The sequence below is a fragment of the Podarcis raffonei genome, chromosome 1 (genome assembly GCF_027172205.1).
Source record: "Podarcis raffonei isolate rPodRaf1 chromosome 1, rPodRaf1.pri, whole genome shotgun sequence".
In the NCBI taxonomy this organism is placed as follows: Eukaryota; Metazoa; Chordata; class Lepidosauria; order Squamata; family Lacertidae; genus Podarcis; species Podarcis raffonei.
The window spans coordinates 27,415,757-27,434,629 of record NC_070602.1 but is presented as its reverse complement, the minus strand read 5'-3'; the positions used below and the strand labels follow the sequence as shown (position 1 = coordinate 27,434,629).

Below are 18,873 nucleotides of genomic sequence, written 5' to 3'. Positions count from 1 at the left end.
AATAAAGGAAGCTTTCTGGCCACCAAAATCCAAGGAAATGTGCAATTTTTAAATGTTTTGCCTTGGAGATGATAAGAAGGTCAATCCACTTGTCCTTCACCCAGTGGAATTCCCAGTGGTTCCGTCTACACTTGTGGAGAAGAAAAGCTGTTAAAATGTTTCACCAAGTGTCATGGACATGACAGAAAACCCAAGGGATGCTGTGGTGCATCTCTCATTCCTTCCTCCCCCTCAGTGCTTCTGCAGAGTACCTGGAAGAGCTCTTTTGAGGACTGAATTGCAAGAGTTCAGGTAATGTCAAGCACACAGTAGGGGGAGAAAGACTGTCAATAAGACTAGAGTTACACCTTTTGAGATGAAAAAAAATATACCATTATATCACTGTAAGATTAGTGTCAGAGACGAAGGCAGGCTTGAATCAGTTGTAAGCCTATATACTATATGCTTAGTGTGCTTCTACCAAAGCCACCAGTTGGCTGTAAACAAATCCCAAAATAGGTTCCTCTCTAAGTATATACAAAGAGGATAAGGAAACCCTACGGCGCTCCAGATTCTTTCCGGCTTTTCCTACAGCAGGAGCAACATGCTGTTCCCTCTTCTTCAAGGCCTGTTGATTCTTCTGTTCCAACTGCAGATGGACCTTTCTTTTCACTGCACAGCACAGTCCTTGGGGTTATCAGTGTGTTCTTCCATTACATCTGGATTCAAGTTCTTCTTCTGCTCTATCTCCACCTGATAAGGAAGAGGAAGTTGGGAGTTGTGGGAAAAGAACAGTAAAATTTCTACATCAGCCAATGGCAACCTGCTCTGAAGCAGGGATGGGGAACCTGGGCCCTCCACCAGCTATTGTTGGACTTCAGTACCCAAAAGCCTCAATCAGCATAGGCAATGTTCAGTGACAATGGAAGCTGTAGTCGAGAAACTTCTGAAGGCCGTCAAGTTCTCCATCTCTGCTCTACAGTGAAGACAGTGGACATATACCCTTCTACACATGAGACTCTCATCTGCAAAAGTGGAACAGATTCCAATCATAGCAACCCCATCAACCCTCATTGTTGTTGGCAAAATTGCAGTGGGTGAGGAGATTAGCATGGAATCAGTGTCATAATGTTCCATTTGATGGGAAGAACCCTCAAGCCTGCTGGATTGAAATCAGACAGTGAAGGAGCTCAAGGAGGTAGGGACTTAGTACAGTAATCCCAGCCTTCTTTCTGCAACACCCACATCACTGTCCTTATAGCAAAAATGGGAGGAGTATCTGATGTATTTTTCCTCTCCCTCTGCCAGGTTTATGAACATATAAAGGTGTCTTCAACAGAGTTAGATCATTGGCTCCATCTAGCTCAGTGTTGTTTACTCTCAGGGGATCGCAACAGTTTCAGGCAAGAGATCTTTCTGAGCCGTACCATCAGATATCTAGAGTTGCCAAGGACTGAATCTGGGGCCTTTTCCATTAAAGGCATATAATCTACCACTGAGTTACAAAGCCTACTTCAAAATTTATGGTAGAAGACTTATATAAGACAACATGGAGAATCTAGTAAATAATAATAATAATAATAATAATAATAATAATAATAATAATATATTATTTATACCCCGTCCATCTGGCTGGGTTTCCCAGCCACTCTGGGCGGCTTCCAAAAGAATATTAAAATACTGTGATACATCAAACATTAAAAGCTTCCCTAAACAGGGCTGCCTTCAGATGTCTTCTAAAAGTCTGGTAGTTGTTGTTCTCTTTGACATCTGGTGGGAGGGCGTTCCACAGGGAGGGCGCCACTACCGAGAAGGCCCTCTGCCTGGTTCCCTGTAACTTGGCTTCTCGCAGTGAGGGAACCGCCAGAAGGCCCTCGGTGCCGGACCTCAGTGTCCGGGTAGAATGATGGGGGTGGAGACGCTCCTTCAGGTATACTGGACCAAGGCCGTTTAGGGCTTTAAAGGTCAGCACCAACACTTTGAATTGTTCGCTGCAGTTAATGATCCCGATAGACATACTATAAAATAGTTTCATTTGCAAACAAACAAACTAACCCCAATTCACTTACTCCCTGGAAGAAAGCTGCTCGTTCGTACCTTGTAACTGTAATGTGCTGAATAGTTGACCCACTTCCTGACATCTGTCTTGCCTTCCACAGAGATGGACCGGATGGTGGCTTTGGATGCTGAAGTGGTTGGCATGTCAAACTCCACATCCACATAGCGGACAAAGTTAGAAGGCACTTCCCGGTCTGAGCCAAGCTCCAGGTGGCAGAAGAAACAGTGTGGGTGACCAGAAGCTACAAAAGGGCAAAAGAGCATGGAAATTAAAAACTTTTTCTTTGAAATCAAGCCTTCAGAAGGCTTAAAAGCAGAACAAAACAGGAAAGCCAGCTTAATTAATTAGATGGTTATGAGTCAGAATGCTGTTGTCATGTCATTATTGAAAAACGAGAATCAAACTACTGGGGTTTCAGTATGATGTGAGGTTTCAGTATGATGTTACAACATATTCTAGAAGAGTATTTAAGAACCTCTTGTAAGAGTAACTGAATGACTCTTCCATGCTTTACATCAGTCTGTTGATAAAACTGTTACAATAGATACTGGAAGGAATCTGGACAAACTCTCAACTATTATTAGCTGATGGAATCATTTGGATCATACTAAGACATACAATATTATACTGTTTAAAGCTCTAAATCAGTAATGGGCACGCCCACACCCCTCTAATAAAAGAAAGACCCCACACGTTTAAAGACAAGTGTGAGCCTTCTAACTGTCCAATCCATATAACACTATTAAAGCTCGAAGTCCTATTGAAATCAAGGGGGCTTAGGCAATATTTCAAAGAGAATTAAAACATTTATTTGGGGATGGCCTAGTTCCCACTGGCAGTATTTCTCGAGTCAAGTGCTGTGTTTTCTTGTTTTGGAAATCTAGGGAACAGGAGCTTTGGCATACACTTCACCATAATGTAGGGATGGGGGGGGACCCACTTGTTCACCAAAAAACACCACCGGGAGACAGATTTTCAGTGGAAGTGGCAGAAGGGAGCCTGCTAATTTTTTTCTCCCATTTGCTCTTCTGCTGTAACTCAATTCCCAGTTGCTTTTCTCCTCTGAAGCTGCAAATAAATGCCTGCCTTTGTAAATCACCCCTTTCATTGATACTTTTCAGGAAATAGTCAATTAGAAGATTCTTAGATGTGTAATTTATTGAACAAAACGTTGGACTCAGTGTTTGCCAGCCATAAAGCAAAGTTGATATGCAAATATAGAAGAGCCTTATGTGATTTGCCAAAGGTCCCAGAAAATGTTATTAGAAATCAGAATTGGGAAGCATCTTTGGCTGTTTACATCAGAGTTGAATAATTATTTTCTAGACCGCAGAGGATTTACACGAAGTGATGACAAACCTAGACAGCATCTTACAAAGCAGAGACATCACCTTACCGACAAAGGTCTGTATAGTTAAAGCTATGTTTTTCCCAGTAGTGATGTATGGAAGTGAGAGCTGGACCATAAAGAAGGCTGATCAACGAATAATTGATGCTTTTGAATTATGGTGCTGGAGGAGATTCTAGAGAGTCCCATGGACTGCAAGAAGATCAAACCTATCCATTCTTAAGGAAATCAGCCCTGAATGCTCACTGGAAGGACAGATCCTGAAGCTGAGGCTCCAATACTTTGGCTACCTCATGAGAAGAGAAGACTCCCTGGAAAAGACCCTGATGTTGGGAAAGATTGAGGGCACAAGGAGAAGGGGATGACAGAGGACAAGATGGCTGGACAGTGTTCTCAACGCTACCAACATGAGTTTGACCAAACTGCGGGAGGCAGTGGAAGACAGGAGTGCCTGGCGTGTTCTGGTCCATGGGGTCATGAAGAGTCGGAGGTGACTAAACGACTAAAGAACAACTACAACTATAACTACAGAGAGCCCCATATACCCTTTAGAAAAGGCAATAAAGGCAAAGAAAAAACCCACATTGGGAAGTCACTGATTCAGTACAGCTGGTGCAGCATTGTAGGTAAGTTTGTGGGTTGGAACTCTGGAAACCCCCCGTTCAAATCCTGCTGCACCCTTGAATTTACTAGGTGACCATAACAAGCCATATTAGGCTTAGGTCCCCAAATGCCTGCTTTAATGCTAGTGATCTAATGTCAGATTCCTGTTACATCCAATATACAGGAAGTAGTCAGCACGTAAGTTGTGTAGATAACATATTCCAATGCTGACTTTTGAAAAGCATGTTTTTGTCTGTGACACCAACATTTTGACAAGTGTGTTCTGGAACAATTTTCAGACTAACATTATTTTGTGAGTAGGATTCAATCACATGGCAACAAATTCAGGTTGTGTGATTGCAGTGAATTAGGTCATCTTGCACTGCAAGAAGCCTGATTTGCAGTAAGGAAAGTGACAGAAAAACAAACTGGAAAAGGTGGGATAACAGTTGCTTGATGTAACACCATATGACCTCTCCATAAATCAAATTGAATGCTCAATTACGGTAATAGTGGATGTCATATAACCTCCCCAGACCTTATGCAAGCGAAAACCTTGGCAGAGGCACAAAGTGTACATCTGGGTAGAGCTGTTCATGTTCCCTCTTTGCCTTTTAGTATTAGTAACAGGAGCACAGGAAGATGTTTCTTTAGAATCAGGAACTGGGTAGTATGGGAGAAGCATGTATGCCTCTATATCTGCACTGTTATTGCTAATGCCTCCTATCTATAGTGTGGGCAGGTGAAGGATCAGTGCAGGTTGAGACATGCATGAACATGGGCAGCACAGATTAGAATGTGACCTAAACCTATAATCCTAAATATGTAGGTCCTATTGAAATGTGGAATCTTCCTCGGTCAAATATATATTGTTTAAACTGGAATGTATTTATTTTTATGTGTGTTATATAAACAGTGTGAGCTTCATAGGAAAATGTGCTTTAGCATTTTCAGATTCAGATATTCAACATAATGCAATAGGGAGATAGGGGCATTCAGTACTGATGGACATTGATTAGACACCAGTTTTCCAGTCTTCAGATACAAAGCTGTGGTTTAAGTTGTGCTGTCCTTTGAAATGCATTGTATTTCTCCACAGTCAAGGCAGAAACTCCTTCGATGAATCAATGTTTTCTTAACACTCTTTGTTCGGCTTGCCTGTTGACTGACTAAAAAACACACTTTCACGCTGGAGCCCTGAATCCTGTCCAGTTGGGACTGAGACTCCTCACAGGCTGGAAACAAGGCTTGTTTTATCAGCCAGCATCAACATGTTGCTTATGAATCAGGGGACTGCGTTAGAAGTTACCAAGCTGTTCCTGGAACAGTCACATAAATGCTCCTCACGGAATCCAATTCCACAGCATAGGGCTGCTGTTGTTTTTTTGGACTGGTTCTGTGACATAGATTATATAAAAACAGCTGCCCCTCAAGCACAACAACAACAGACATCTGTGCAGTGACAACACTTGCCTTGTGCTTAGCAGGGGAAACTTTCACGCATAACTAAAGCAAGGCTTAAGTCGGGCCAATTTAATGAGATGCCAGAAGGACCCATTAAGCTAAGGCTATGTACACCTGCTTGGGAATATAATGGGACTTACTTCTGAGTAAACAAGCATAGGATTGCACTGTATTTTGGTATAGTCATCACCTTCACATTTTATAGCAAAGCAGCCCAAATTATGTATACAAAGAAAGATGTAGCTCTGCTCATTAGCAAGGTAGTAAATCTGTGTCTGGGATGAACCACTACAGACTGCAAGTGGGGACTCACATGACTGACTCCTACCAATAAACAGTGCCCCCTGAATTAAATCAGATGTCAGGGAGAAGGGTTTATTATAGAATCCCACCTGCCCATCAAGCTCTCTGTGTTTGGAGGCTTTGGAATATAGGAGTTTTATTCATGTCAGCTTCTACCTGCAGCCTAAAGTGGTTCAGCCCGGAGAGATTTACAACCTGTCAGAACAAGGCATAGGAAGAAGCCCAGCAGCAGATATGAAGGATGCACAAAGTTAGGATTCTGCAAAAAAGCTAGGCATATGCCTTTTGGCTTAACACACTTATACCACAGCCAAATCATAATGGTGCCAGAGCCAATGCCTGCAAGCTCTGACTCTGAGCTTTCTTTCTTTCTTTCTTTCTTTCTTTCTTTCTTTCTTTCTTTCTTTCTTTCTTTCTTAAGCTCTGGAGCCAAGTGAGGATTCCCAGGTAAGATCCTCCCTCTATTGTGTGGGCAGGTAATCCCTCCCCTACCTGGCCTGGTCTCCTTGGCAACGCTTCCCCCAGGTGGGATTGGACAACTGACTGAGGTAGGCGGAGACCTCCAGGTATCCCACCTGAGGGAAGGCAAAGCCAAGCCTATGCTGTTGGAGCCGCTCCAGATCTAGGGGCTGCACGCGTCCACACAAAGGGCGCCCCCCGTTTTAAGCGGGGAGCGGTCATTCTTAAGGAAGTCTCTAGCCCTCCTAGATAGGAAGTTGTGAGGAAATCCTTCTTCCCCAACATATGCAGAATGTCAGTTTTGGTCTGTTGTCCTCTTGCCCCGCCCCAGTCCCATTTCAAAGCAGAGAAAAGCAAACAAACCAGCCATTGATGCAATTCTTACCTTGTCCAGGACATACGGTCCCTGGATTCTAACACCTGTTATTCAGATTCCTTTTGATCGAGGTTTTTTTTGGGTTTTTTAATGCTTTTATTGTCATTTTGATTATTGGATGTTTCTCCTTTCAGTCTTTTTAACCTCTGCTGAATGGGTTTTTATTGCTGTGTCTGGTATATAGTTTCTTAATTTCTCACTGGATGTTTCAGTTCATGCTTGCCAAGTTGCCTTGAAGCTTTTAGGTTGAAATGTGAGGTATAAAATGTTTTAAAAATACATTTTCATATAATAGGGCTTTTGTTTTTTGCCACAGCTTGTGATAGAAGGGAGAAAGAAAAGAGTTGGAGGACAGTGAGACTAGGCTTTGAATGGTAAACGGGATGAGGAGAAAAACAAAATACTGAGAAAAGAAGAGAAGGATAGTGGGGTCCATCCTGCCTTCTCATTTTCGATATTTTTACCTAAACAAGTATCTGGGCAGCTTAACTAGACCCTATGCATGTGCTGCTAAGTTTTTCTTGAAAAGGTTTCTCAAACAAACTTCTCCAACAAAGTTTTTCCTGTATCACCTTATACATCATACATTTAAAGCACTCGTTTACCACTTTAACAGTCTTTGCTTCCCCAAAGAATTCTGGGAACTACAGTTCCCTAAGGGTGCTGGGAATTGTTGCTCTTTGAGGAGACTCCTATAAACTCTTGGGGTAAGCAGAGCCAGATTCTGGGGGATGGTGGGAAGAAAAGCAAAACGAAAAAAAGGGGAGGCAATTAAGAACCATGAGAAGTGATATTCAATACAATCAAGTACTGTTATGTTTAATTACTACTATTACTGTTGCAAATTTTCATATCTTCAAAAAATGTAATTACTTCGCTTTATGCAGGCATTCTGTTTGCACCTTCTGACAGAACACTGTTTGATCCATTAATGTTGCACGTTACTCCAATATGACCCAGCACCCAAAATACAACTTTCCCCAGTATTATTACCCAGTTGAAGCACGAGTACCCACCAGAGTTTTTGTCAGGCAGCCGATTTATCCTCCACACGATGGAATTAAAGGCATGCTCATATTTGGCAGTTCCTAGTGTTACTCTCATTACTGGCTCAGAACCAGACACACTGGTGGATCCAAAGCTGGCACTTTTGTTCACCTTTGCTTTCAAAGACTTTTCCCCGAGGACACTATCTCTGCGGAAGTTTTTCACCCACTCCTGTGGCACTGGGTAGCGGACCATCACATTTTCACAGGGGACCTGAGTGAGAGGGTCTCTGTTGGAGGAGAACCCCGGAGACATCATCAGCCAGCTCTGGAGCTCCACCTCGGCGCCGTTGATGCTAGCTGCAACCCTCAAGGTGAAAGGCAACGTCTTCTCGGAAAACACGCTTCTGAAGCGCATCAGTTCAAACCTGCAGGCGTCCAAGGGGTTAAACTGAATGACGCGGGCGCTGGCAAACGCCTCCTCCTCCACGCAGGAGTGGAACTGGCAATCATACAGCTTAATCCACTTGGTGGTGGTCGTGGGCATGATGTCCTGCCGCGAGACGATTTCATTCCCTTTGACAAGGACATCGTTGAGACCCAGCCTGCATTCCGCCAGGCCAGAAAGGAAAGTGAGAACGTGCACTCGGGTCAACACATTGTGCTGCAAAATCCTATTGTCTCTTTTGGCCAAGGTGCCATAGAACTCGTCCTTTACATCCACAGTGATTTCCTCCTCTTGGTAGTTCAATCCCACTGTGCTCAGGTCTGTCGACGAGGCAGGCAAATCCATTAGTGTATCCTGGACCGCCCTGATGAAGCTGAGGAAGTCTTCATAGCTGGTGGTTCCCAGCTTGATAACCTGCTCCCTCTCCGCTATGTGAGAGACAGCAGGCTTTGGCTGGTACTTCCTCTTTTCCTTGTAGGTGATGCGATCTATCCTCACACTGTGTATCCTCCCATTCTCATCATAGTTCTGGAGTTTGGGTTCTGAAATCTCATGGCTGATGTCAAGCTTGAATTCCTTGAAAGGCTTTTCCAATCCCTTCTCGTAAAAGAGCTGCAAGTACCTGCTCTCGGTCAGCTTGACGTAGATTGGCCCCCAGTGCCTAGATGACATGATGTTCTTCTTTTCTGGTATCCTCAGCATCATTGGCCAGCCATCTTTTCGTGGAGGTGGCCCCAGAAAGGACACGGTGCTGTATAGCTCCGTTGGCACTGTGGGGTCATCGTCGGGCAGAGTAGGACTGCTCAGCTGATCTGGGTCCCCAATCTGGAGTTGCTTGAGCTGCTCGACAGCATCTCTGTGCCTGAGGTGTTTACTTGGCTCATTAAAGCTGATGCAGTCAGGCTCCTGGTGGAGGATAATGAGGGAGTCTCTCTGGTTTCTGCCAGAAATGGGAGAGGTTTGAGAATGCCTGTCCCGTTCTTCAAAGAAAGAGCTGAAGGGGTTGATAGGAGAAGGCTGAACATCCCTCAGGGATTCGTCAAGGAAAGGGTTAGTAGCACTCCAAGGGGGTGTCCCACTAAACGAAGGCAAGCTGGTTATTGAGGAAAGGTCTAGTTTCTGAATTTTAGGGAGGTCTGCCAATGCACTTCTGGGGCGTTCCCTTTTCTTAAAGGATGAGGAGAGGGTAAGAGAGTTCACATCTGTGATCTGTGTTGTTGTGACTGCTGCTGCTGCTGCAGTTGCTACTAATGGTGGGGAATCTGCTTTTACGGGGGATAAAGTGGATGGAGAATTGCAGCTGACTTCATTGTCATCAAAAGTCACCCAGCTGGGGAAACGAGCTGTTGTTGGGGTTTCACTATGGCCGTTTACAGATGTGCTATTCAGCTGCCAGCTGGTGGCCTCCATGCCTAGCTCTTCATCTTCGAGAAGGGATGAGGAATTGTCTATATGGAGAAATGAGAAGAAGTGTCAATCCTAGGATGCAAGTTCTAGGCATCATAGTATGTTTCATCATGTCTACAATGGGCGGTATGCAACTAAATAGCTGTGCTAGCACAAGGATTAGCACTAGCACAACAGTATTTCCTCCTCTTCTCCACCCATGTGCATCCCACACCATCTCTAAATTTACTAAGCAGCCCTGTTTAGGGAAGTTTTTAATATCTGATGAATCACTGTATTTTAATATTCTGCTGGAAGCTGCCCAAAGTGGCTGGGGAAACCCAGCCAAATGGGTGGGTTATAAATAAATAAAATTTTTATTACTACTACTACTACTACTACTACTCTTGAGAGTTGTGGAGGGCAGATTTAGAGGTCACACGCGGGAGCATGTTCCATTGTGCTAACAGAACCTTCACTTTAGCATTACATTGCATACAGACCAATGAATGTCATAATTACAAACACAATGCAAGTACAATAGCAAGGTTTTTTGGGGTTGGGGACATCATGCTAGACAAACTGCTTTTGTCTCCTTTAGAAGCGGGAAACCACTTACAGAAATAAGCAACCTCCTTCACAAAAGTTCATATGGAGCTAGACATTCTGATTCTGCTTTCTGTTCAGATTTTGCTTGTAACTACTGGTCAGATTCATGGAGCCAGAAAATGTAATTCTACTGCACAGACTTTTACAAATGATAATAAAACTGTTGTTTGCTTATTTGCATTTACAAGTGCTTTCATCAACCACATAAATCTGTCTCTAGCCAATGCACAATCCTTGACAGCTTGTCATGTTCTGTGGAGGAGAGAATAACAACAGATGAGGAAGCCAAACTTCCACCATTAATTTATGAAACAGATTTGAGATAAAATATATTTCAATAAATGAAATACAAACTATCATAAACTCTGTTCTTGACTACTAAACACGTCGCTGTTAAACATCTCTATAAATGGTCAGTGAAGGGTTAAAGGAATTGGGAACCTAAATGGTATAATGCAGGTTTTACTCCCCATGACTATGAAAACCACACTGAGAACCTGGATTGTGCGGTTAGTTCCTATGCGAGAAGCATCTCATCTCATACGCCCAGGCAAGCCGTATGATTACTGTTTGCATTTGCCATGCAGCTCTGACTTTTCAAGATGGCAAACATATTGCCAGGAAATGCATGAATAAGGGCCCTTGTTGTCATGCCACCTTCAGAACTATGAACCTTGTTGAGCCAGAATAATTTAACAGTATGTCCAGAAGGTGGTGCCATAAAGCCAGACAAACCTAAGAGACCTCTTCCAAAATTATACACTTACTGCAAAACATTTACCCCACGACCACTACGACACCAATTAATTGGTAGATCTCAAAAGTGTACACAGCGAGATTTTCACAGAAGCCTACTATGTTGCATTTGCACAGTCTATATAGCTAAAAAAGCCTAAAATATTTCCCAGAGATGCCATGCTCCACATCTTTCTCTTACTCAGGAGCATGCTTGCAGGATCCTACAGGCATGTATGAAATGTCCTCAGAGAGTACAATGGAAAGTTGAGAGAAACAGAAGATCAAAGTGCAATGCCCATATTGCAAATGAACACTCCTTCTCTGTGCTTTGTCAGTTTTTGTGCTCTGCATTGGACACCCAATGATTTGATTTGATATCAGGCCTTCCTTTTGAACCTTCCAGTTGCTGAAAATAACACAGGTCTCTGGCTCCTTGGACCTGAGCTTATGCTGTACCTGCCTAATTCCTTTTGGTATTCACCTGTTGCTTGACCTCACCTCTAGATTACATTTTGAACCTGGGCCTATGCTCAACCTCCCTGAGGGCACCCACTGTAACATGACACTAGATCATCCTTTTAGTCTTCCCTGATGAGGGTTTTCAATAATTCCTATTTGTAATGTTAAAGTTCTGTAAATCAAAACAAACAAAGCCATGAACTATTTTCTTAGAATACCTGCCCCCAATCCACAGCTAATAGCTACTGAAGGCATAAAATGAATACAGTGGTACCTCGGGTTATATATGTTTCAGGTTACATACGCTTCAGGTTACAGACTCCGCTAGCCCAGAAATAGTACCTTGGGTTAAGAACTTTGCTTCAGGATAAGAACAGAAATCGTGCTCCGGCGGCGCAACAGCAGCAGGAGGCCCCATTAGGTAAAGTGGTGCTTCAGGTTAAGAACAATTTCAGTTTAAGAACAGACCTCCGGAACAAATTAAGCACTTAACCCGAGGTACCACTGTACTACAGCTTTGTAGTATTTTTCAACAACAAAAAGAAGAATATAGCAGCCTTGCCAACTATATCTGTGACCTTGAACAGAACACGGTGTGGGTGGGGAAGAGCACTCTGCTTGGAAAAGAGTGCATTTCCTAACTACACAAGGACTTCAGTAAATGCAGCTCATCATCCAGCAGAAGCGCTTTCAACGATACTGTAGGCTGCTTGGGTAGAAAGCTGACTTGGAAGGTGGTGGGGAGGGGCTGAAGAAAACTGATAAAAGAACCCAGAGCTAGTAGAAAACTTGGTTCCCCAACCTCTTTATCTACACGGTGCTGGCAAGAGAACTATTTTAATTAGCGTCTAAATGACCTCCAACTCAATATTCACAGAACTTGAGGGCGGCAAAGCTTTTGATTATTCATACAGGGTGAAGATTAGCAATAATAACTGAAGTAGCAAGCTGAAAACATGTGCAGACACTTTATTCTATTTGCGGCTGGTTCGTACTTGTAGCCTGCCCTCACACAAGGCTCCTGGGTGGTTCTGCAGGCTCTTTCCCCACTGTAGCTAAAGCTGCAGCTGCACTCATGGCCCTTCAACCTGCTGTCACAGGAGGTCTTTTATGCCTCCCATCTCCAGGGCCAAGAGAGGGGAAAGCAGGGGCCTCATGTGCAAACATATACAGACCTGAGGTTCCACGTAAATGTCCAATTGGGTGAGTGAGGCCCTGGAACATTACATTTTAATAATTTAGGTAAGCCACCATAGGGAACCTTTGGGTCCACACACATACACCCTGACCGAGGAAATCCAACAGCGCGAGAGAATATGGGATGTGCCATATTTTAGCTCTTTTTCCATGCTCAGGTAATTTGGCTTGACAGGGAAATATTTTTGGAATTTGGTCTTGCATTCCAAGGCTCCATGGGAAGACTGTTCCATTGTTGCACACACCCTGCCCTGCTCAGGGAAGCAATTTATTCTCGCCACAACTGGTGAGGTAGAAATTAGGCTGAGAGAAAGCGCTTTTGCTCAAGGCCACCCATCACGTTATACAGCAGATACATGTTGCAATATAAGGATGCCCCCACATGAAGCACTCAGGAGCCAAGCCGTATTTTAAGTAGTGCTTAATAATAATAATAATAATAATAATAATAATAATAATAATACCCCACCCATCTGGCTGGGTTTCCCAGCCACTCTATTCCAGTTGCAGTCTTGCGTCATCATAAAGCTGTCTTCTTACATCCAGGAAGCAGCATACATAGGTGGGATTACACACAGGGGAGAAGCCCCTGCGTGTGTGTGTGTGTGTGTGTGTGTGTGTGTGATAGACAACCATACCTTTTTATACCAGTTGGCTACAGACCAATTAGGCAACTCCCCATATCTTGGTTTCCTGATGCTGACTCATCACATGATGCTGAGTCAACATTTCTACTGAACACAGAGTGTTAACTCCTTGATACCCACAACACTCTAACGGGACATGCCGTCGGATGTTCCCTGTCCCAGTCAAAGCACACAGTTACCTTTAAGCCTCATAGGCTAGAATGCAACTACAAGTTAAATCCCAAAGCACCAGGGAAAGAAGGGGATCTCAGATGCTGCACAATAACATAATAAGAGTACTGCTAGATCAGACCAAACGTCCGCCTGGTTCAGTATTCTGTCTCCCAGTGTGAGCTACAAAGAGCCCACAAGGACATAAAGGCAAGGATGAGGAACATTTCTCATCCCAAGGACCATATTCCCTTCTTCCTTCCTGGGGCCACATGACTTTGTTTGGTGGTGCCAGAGGAAAAAGTGCACAGAGCAATGAATGTAATTTTTTTACCTTTGTAAGAGACAAATAAAAAGCACTATCAAGAGTTCAAGGACACATTCCAGCCGGACAAAAATTATCTAGAGGGGTTCAAAGCAGGACTGGTGAGGTGTGTGGCTTGGCCAGATCCCCCTGGAGGGACACATTTGGGTCCCTGAGTCTTCATTTGCCATTTATGACATAAGGAAACATCCTGGATTGGGACCCTCTTGTGTCTGTGGAATAGGGGCTTTAACTCTTTGTCTCCTGATGTGGTTCCAAACAACCTCAGGCACCATGTGTCTGCTATTATGTTAAAGAAAAGTTTCCTCTTGAATGAAGGGGAGACTATGCCCCCCACAATACGAAGAGCAGGTGAGGGAGGCCTGACCTGGATTGAGACCAAAGCTCCCCTACTCCCAAGGTTCCAGTCTTTACCCATCTTGTTCAGCCTTAAGCTAGTGCACTAATAAGAGACAAAAAGAATCTTGTGGTATATAAAAGACTAACAGATTCACTGGGGCAGAAACTTCCATAAGGTAGAACCCAATTCATCACTTGACTGAGCTCTTGAGATTCAAAGTCTCCTTCCATTCAGCAGACACAAACATGCTGAAAGGACAAGCTACCAGCCTGCTAGGACCTCAGACCTGGCTCATATCCGCACACAGCTTAATATCTGCCTCCTCACATATTCCTATCTGAGATGGCTACATACAGGAGTTTCATTGCTGCCATTAAGACCATTAACAGGCTGCTAATATCAGATAGCTGGACAGGGGAGATAACGCATCATACATATCTCTTTAAGGTGCAACTGGAGTTTGTATATGGAGGATTCATCTGTTGTTATTTCTAGTCACTGGTTGGAGTTCATACTTTCAGGTAGTGGAATGGCAGGTACAAAGTCTTGAAAGGAAAGGAAAAAAGCACAACACAGAAGATATCCACCAGGTATTAAAGGACGGAAGCCACAGCACGTTCAGACATAACTCTCTCTTGTTCTGCTTCTGAAAACACAGAACATGTTTGCTTTAAAATATGACCAAGGAAAGTATGGTCAGTATAAGATTGATTTGTTCTATCAGGGATTCTATCTACATGCAGGAAAAAACACACGCTATAAATAAGTCAGAAATTAGATAGTTGTAACAAAAGGAGGGGAAACCTATGGAAAATCACGTACAAAAATTTTTCTGCTCTCTGGCGCCAACTGGTGTTGCATGTTTATAATAACACATTCAAATCATTGTTTTTTGACTAAAATAGCTGAGTCCCAGCTCTCCAGTACAACTCCAATATGTTTACACAGTGACTATTTTGTTATTATGACATTCTGGTGGCTAAAATAACAGACAGGGAGTTCCAGTTCAAGTCTTAGCCAGGTGATTTCTGCAGGCCAACTACAAGGAGATCAGAGACAATACGAGCTTTTGTACAGGAAAAAGCTGTAAAGAAACTTGCCTTTGCTGCACCTGTTTTGCTGATAAACTGATAGCAGGTTTGCCAGATCAGCCAAAATCAGCAGTTCCAAAGCAAGAGAGGGTTCCTTATCAGTACTTTTGGCGATTGGTTGGTATACGGGTTGCAGGAGCCACAGCAAGGTTAATTTCATAAATGGTGAATGACACTCAAAGCTGGGATTTAGCCATATCTAAGAATATAATATATGTGGATAGATTTATAACTTCTTCAGAATTTCACACGACAGGAAAGATGGGGGGGGGGGGGCAGCAGCCATTTCTATTTTCAAAACATGCTTTCACAACATTGCCCAGAGCAGTTCTCATTGGTTTTCCCTTGAACTCAAAAATAGTAACACCAGTTTCCTGCTTCTGGTGCCCGGGGTATTTCCTAAGGATCAAATGTTAATGCAGAACTGTATCTTCTATCTGCTGAATATGACAAACAAAATCCCTGCACAAGATGAGAAGGAAGTAGACAATTTACATAGTGTCGTTTTTGAAGCTTTCTGTAACAATAAATTGTCACTGTTTTTTGGGTTGAATATATGCTATATGGTAATTTACGGACCTCATAGGTATCTACAGCCATTAGCACATAGCAAAATATGTATTTTATCAAAGGATTTGTTGAACTGAAATACAATTAAGAAGTATGTTAATACTGTAGTGAAATACAATTAAGAAGTATATTAATAGTGAAATAATTATTAAGCTCTAACTGTATGTAGGTTTTATTTGTTTTTTATCTTATATTTTGGAAATGTAGATCCAGGTTTTTTTTTTCCCTTTAAATTTTTTTGGGGCCCCCTAGAGAGTGGGGCCCTAAGCTTTTTTACCTTATAAGTAAATCCGGCACTGTTTGTAAATACATACACCATTTTATTTGCATGTTGCTTTTCTATAGTTAAAACTAGGCTCAAGGCAACTTACAACACGGGGCGGGGGAGGGGGAATAATTACAAACAGAACAGAAATCATCATAAACAATATATAAAAGATCAAAATATACACCACCAAATTGAAACAATTTCCACATAAATCATAGAAAGATCTAAAATAAAGATATAAAAAATATAAATAACAGTGGCAACCCCCACCAAAAAATCCCCTTAAATAATACCACAGCCCAAGAGTCTAACAGCCAGACAAGTCAGTCAGGGCCCTGTCTTCCCAGGCCAGGTGGGAAAAGGCTTGCAAGAGAGGAAGCAGGTGTTCCAGGACTCACAGGCAAGATGGTCAGTGGCCTGGCTGCCTGTGACAAATAGTCACTGGCCTGTCTGCATGTGGCAAGAATATCACTATTCCTTTCACTTAATATTGCAGTCTCTGTCTCTGTCTCTCTGACACACCCCTTGTAGGTGAAGACACAAGACTGAGGAGAGCTCAGTGAAGCTAAGAGCAGCATGGCTGGTTGACTCCTGGGGTGGAGAAGCACTGTGAGGAATGATGTGGTGTCCAGTGGCTGCTCCTCCCTCCCTAAGCAAATATGGTTGGCCTGCGATGTTGTTATTGCTTTCAATACACAAGCAATATGCATCTGATTATGACACCCCCTGCTTTGCACTGTATTTCCTCTGTATTGACATGAATGGGGTGGAATAACACAATGGCAATGTAATTCACATAGCAAGTTATGCAATTTTGCCACAGTAGACAGCAAGATGAATAACGTACCTTTTGGCAGAGGATGAACTGCAGCAGAATGGAAACACTACTGTATGCAAAGAAACAGGGTGGAATGGAAAACAAAGTCTTCTTACATCCCTGGTGTAGAACTAGAAACTGACTAGGTATAAGGCATCTTCCTCCTATGTTTCTACATATGCAAACCAACAGAGGACAGAGCGATAAGTGGTTGAGGAATATCAGTTAAAAGACTCAAAGGGAGCGAATACCCTCCTTATAAAAGAAACCATTTGAGTTCTATGATGGAAAGCCACTGTAACAGAGTAGGAGCAAAGGGTAGCCATACTATATATGGCCTAATACTCCATGTCACTCTTGTGTGAATGGTTCAACGCTTTTTCTGGCCAGTGGTCAACCTGACACTTTAAACCCATGGTCCTGATATGTGGCAAACTGCTCACAAGCCTCAGGCACAAGAACAAAAGGGATGATTGCCATGCAAGGAGCTGAAGAATAAAAGTCACCACAAAACAGAAAATTCGTTGTGTTTTCCCCCTCTCCATAAGCTTTCAGCAGCCTAGGTGATCCTTGCATCAACTGGTGCAAGTTGCTGGGTATGAGATTAAACAGTCTTCACAGTAAGGCTCTGTTCTGCTAAGAGGAAGGCACATTTGTCAAACCCTCACCTTGATCAACTCCTGCCCGGAAACCTATGTCCCCACTGTGGAAGGACGTGTGGATCCAGAACTGGCCTCCACAGTCACTTACGGACTCTTTGTTAAAACCATGTTTATGGAAGACAATCTTACTCAGCTATGAGTGATCGCCAAAGAAGAAGAAGAAGAGATTAATATAGATAAGTGGAGGCAGCATTTTTTATCATTTCCCACTTGTCAAGTTATTGCAAGGTTGCTGCCTAGCTGAGCTGGGCACAGCTGCCTTGAATATGAACAACAATCTTAAAATGCTAGGCAGAAGAGACTAGCATATAATTTATGGCCATAAATTATGTCCATTCTTCCTTGCAGTAATAAACTTTAAAGCTATCACCATGGAATTTTTGTTCAGATAGAGAGATAATTCAATTTCATTTTTGTTTGCTTTATATTGCCCATAAATTAAGAAGTAGCTGAACTAGCGGCTACACGCTATAATAACCCAGAGCAGGACAAATATAACTCATTATTCCATATAATGAGAACAAGCATGGTGTTGATGTATGAAAAATTTACAGCCAAATGTCAGAGAAATTACTTAGGGTTTGATGGGGTCTATAAGAAGAAAGAGTATAATGAAGACACCACAAAAGAGAATCAGAAAATGTTCCATAAATGCAGTTGTAGTAGGGGGAAATGATATTAAGTGCTTCGACTCCACATATCTGTGCAATAGAGCCCTGACCCCATGGCTGGAAAAAGCTGCTTGGGAAGGAATGATTGAGAGCAGAAACATGAAGGAACTGGACTCTTTTCTCGTTTACTAGTTCCCTGCACCAAACTGCTTCGCCAGCAGCTTTTCCCCATGTGAATGTTTCAAATGTGCATCTATGACAGGGGTAGGCAAGCTAAGGCCCATGGGCCAGATGTGGCCCAATCGCCTTCTCAATCCAGCCCACAGACAGTCTGGGAATCAGCGTGTTTTTACATGAGTAGAATGTGTGCTTTTATTTAAAGTGCATCTCTGGGTTATCTGTGAGGCATAGGAATTCGTTCATTCCCCCCCCCTCCCAAAAAATATATAGCCCAGCCCACCACATGGTCTGAGGGACAGTGGACCAGCCCATGGCTGAAAAAGGTTGCTGACCCCTGATCTACTGTATGATGTCAAATGCATATCTAAATCCCCGGGAGGGTAAAGCTACTTTGGGGTCAATTTGGGGCATCTCTCCACTGCTTCTCCACTCTTACCTCTTCTCTTACCCAGTGTTTTTTCTTTCTTTCTGGGACTGGATATACCTGGGATTCCTGCATTGAAGGGGTTGGACTAGATGACCGTTGGGTCCCTTCCAACTCTTCAGATTCTATGATATAGTTACAGTTGTAGTTCTACATACAGTGGTACCTTGGGTTACATATGCTTCAGGTTACATAAGCTTCAGGTTACAGACTCAGCTAACCCAGAAATAGTGCTTCAGGTTAAGAACTTTGCTTCAGGATGAGAACAGAAATCGTGCTCCAGCGGCGCAGCGGCAGCAGGAGGCCCCATTAGCTAAAGTGGTGCTTCAGGTTAAGAACAGTTTCAGGTTAAGTACGGACTTCCGGAACGAATT

At 43.1% G+C, this 18,873-nt stretch overlaps 1 protein-coding gene across 1 annotated transcript in view; it reads right to left on the bottom strand.

Moving 5' to 3' along the window:
• The window catches only part of STON2 (stonin 2), a 64,228-nt gene continuing 45,355 nt past the window's right edge, over positions 1-18,873 (bottom strand). The window contains exons 5-7 of the mRNA XM_053377757.1: positions 7,608-9,473; positions 2,077-2,279; positions 1-732 (exon numbers count right to left, since the gene is read on the bottom strand). Coding sequence (XP_053233732.1) covers positions 649-732; positions 2,077-2,279; positions 7,608-9,473 — 2,153 coding nt within the window. The 3' untranslated portion in view covers positions 1-648. The remainder of the gene's footprint in view (positions 733-2,076; positions 2,280-7,607; positions 9,474-18,873) is intronic.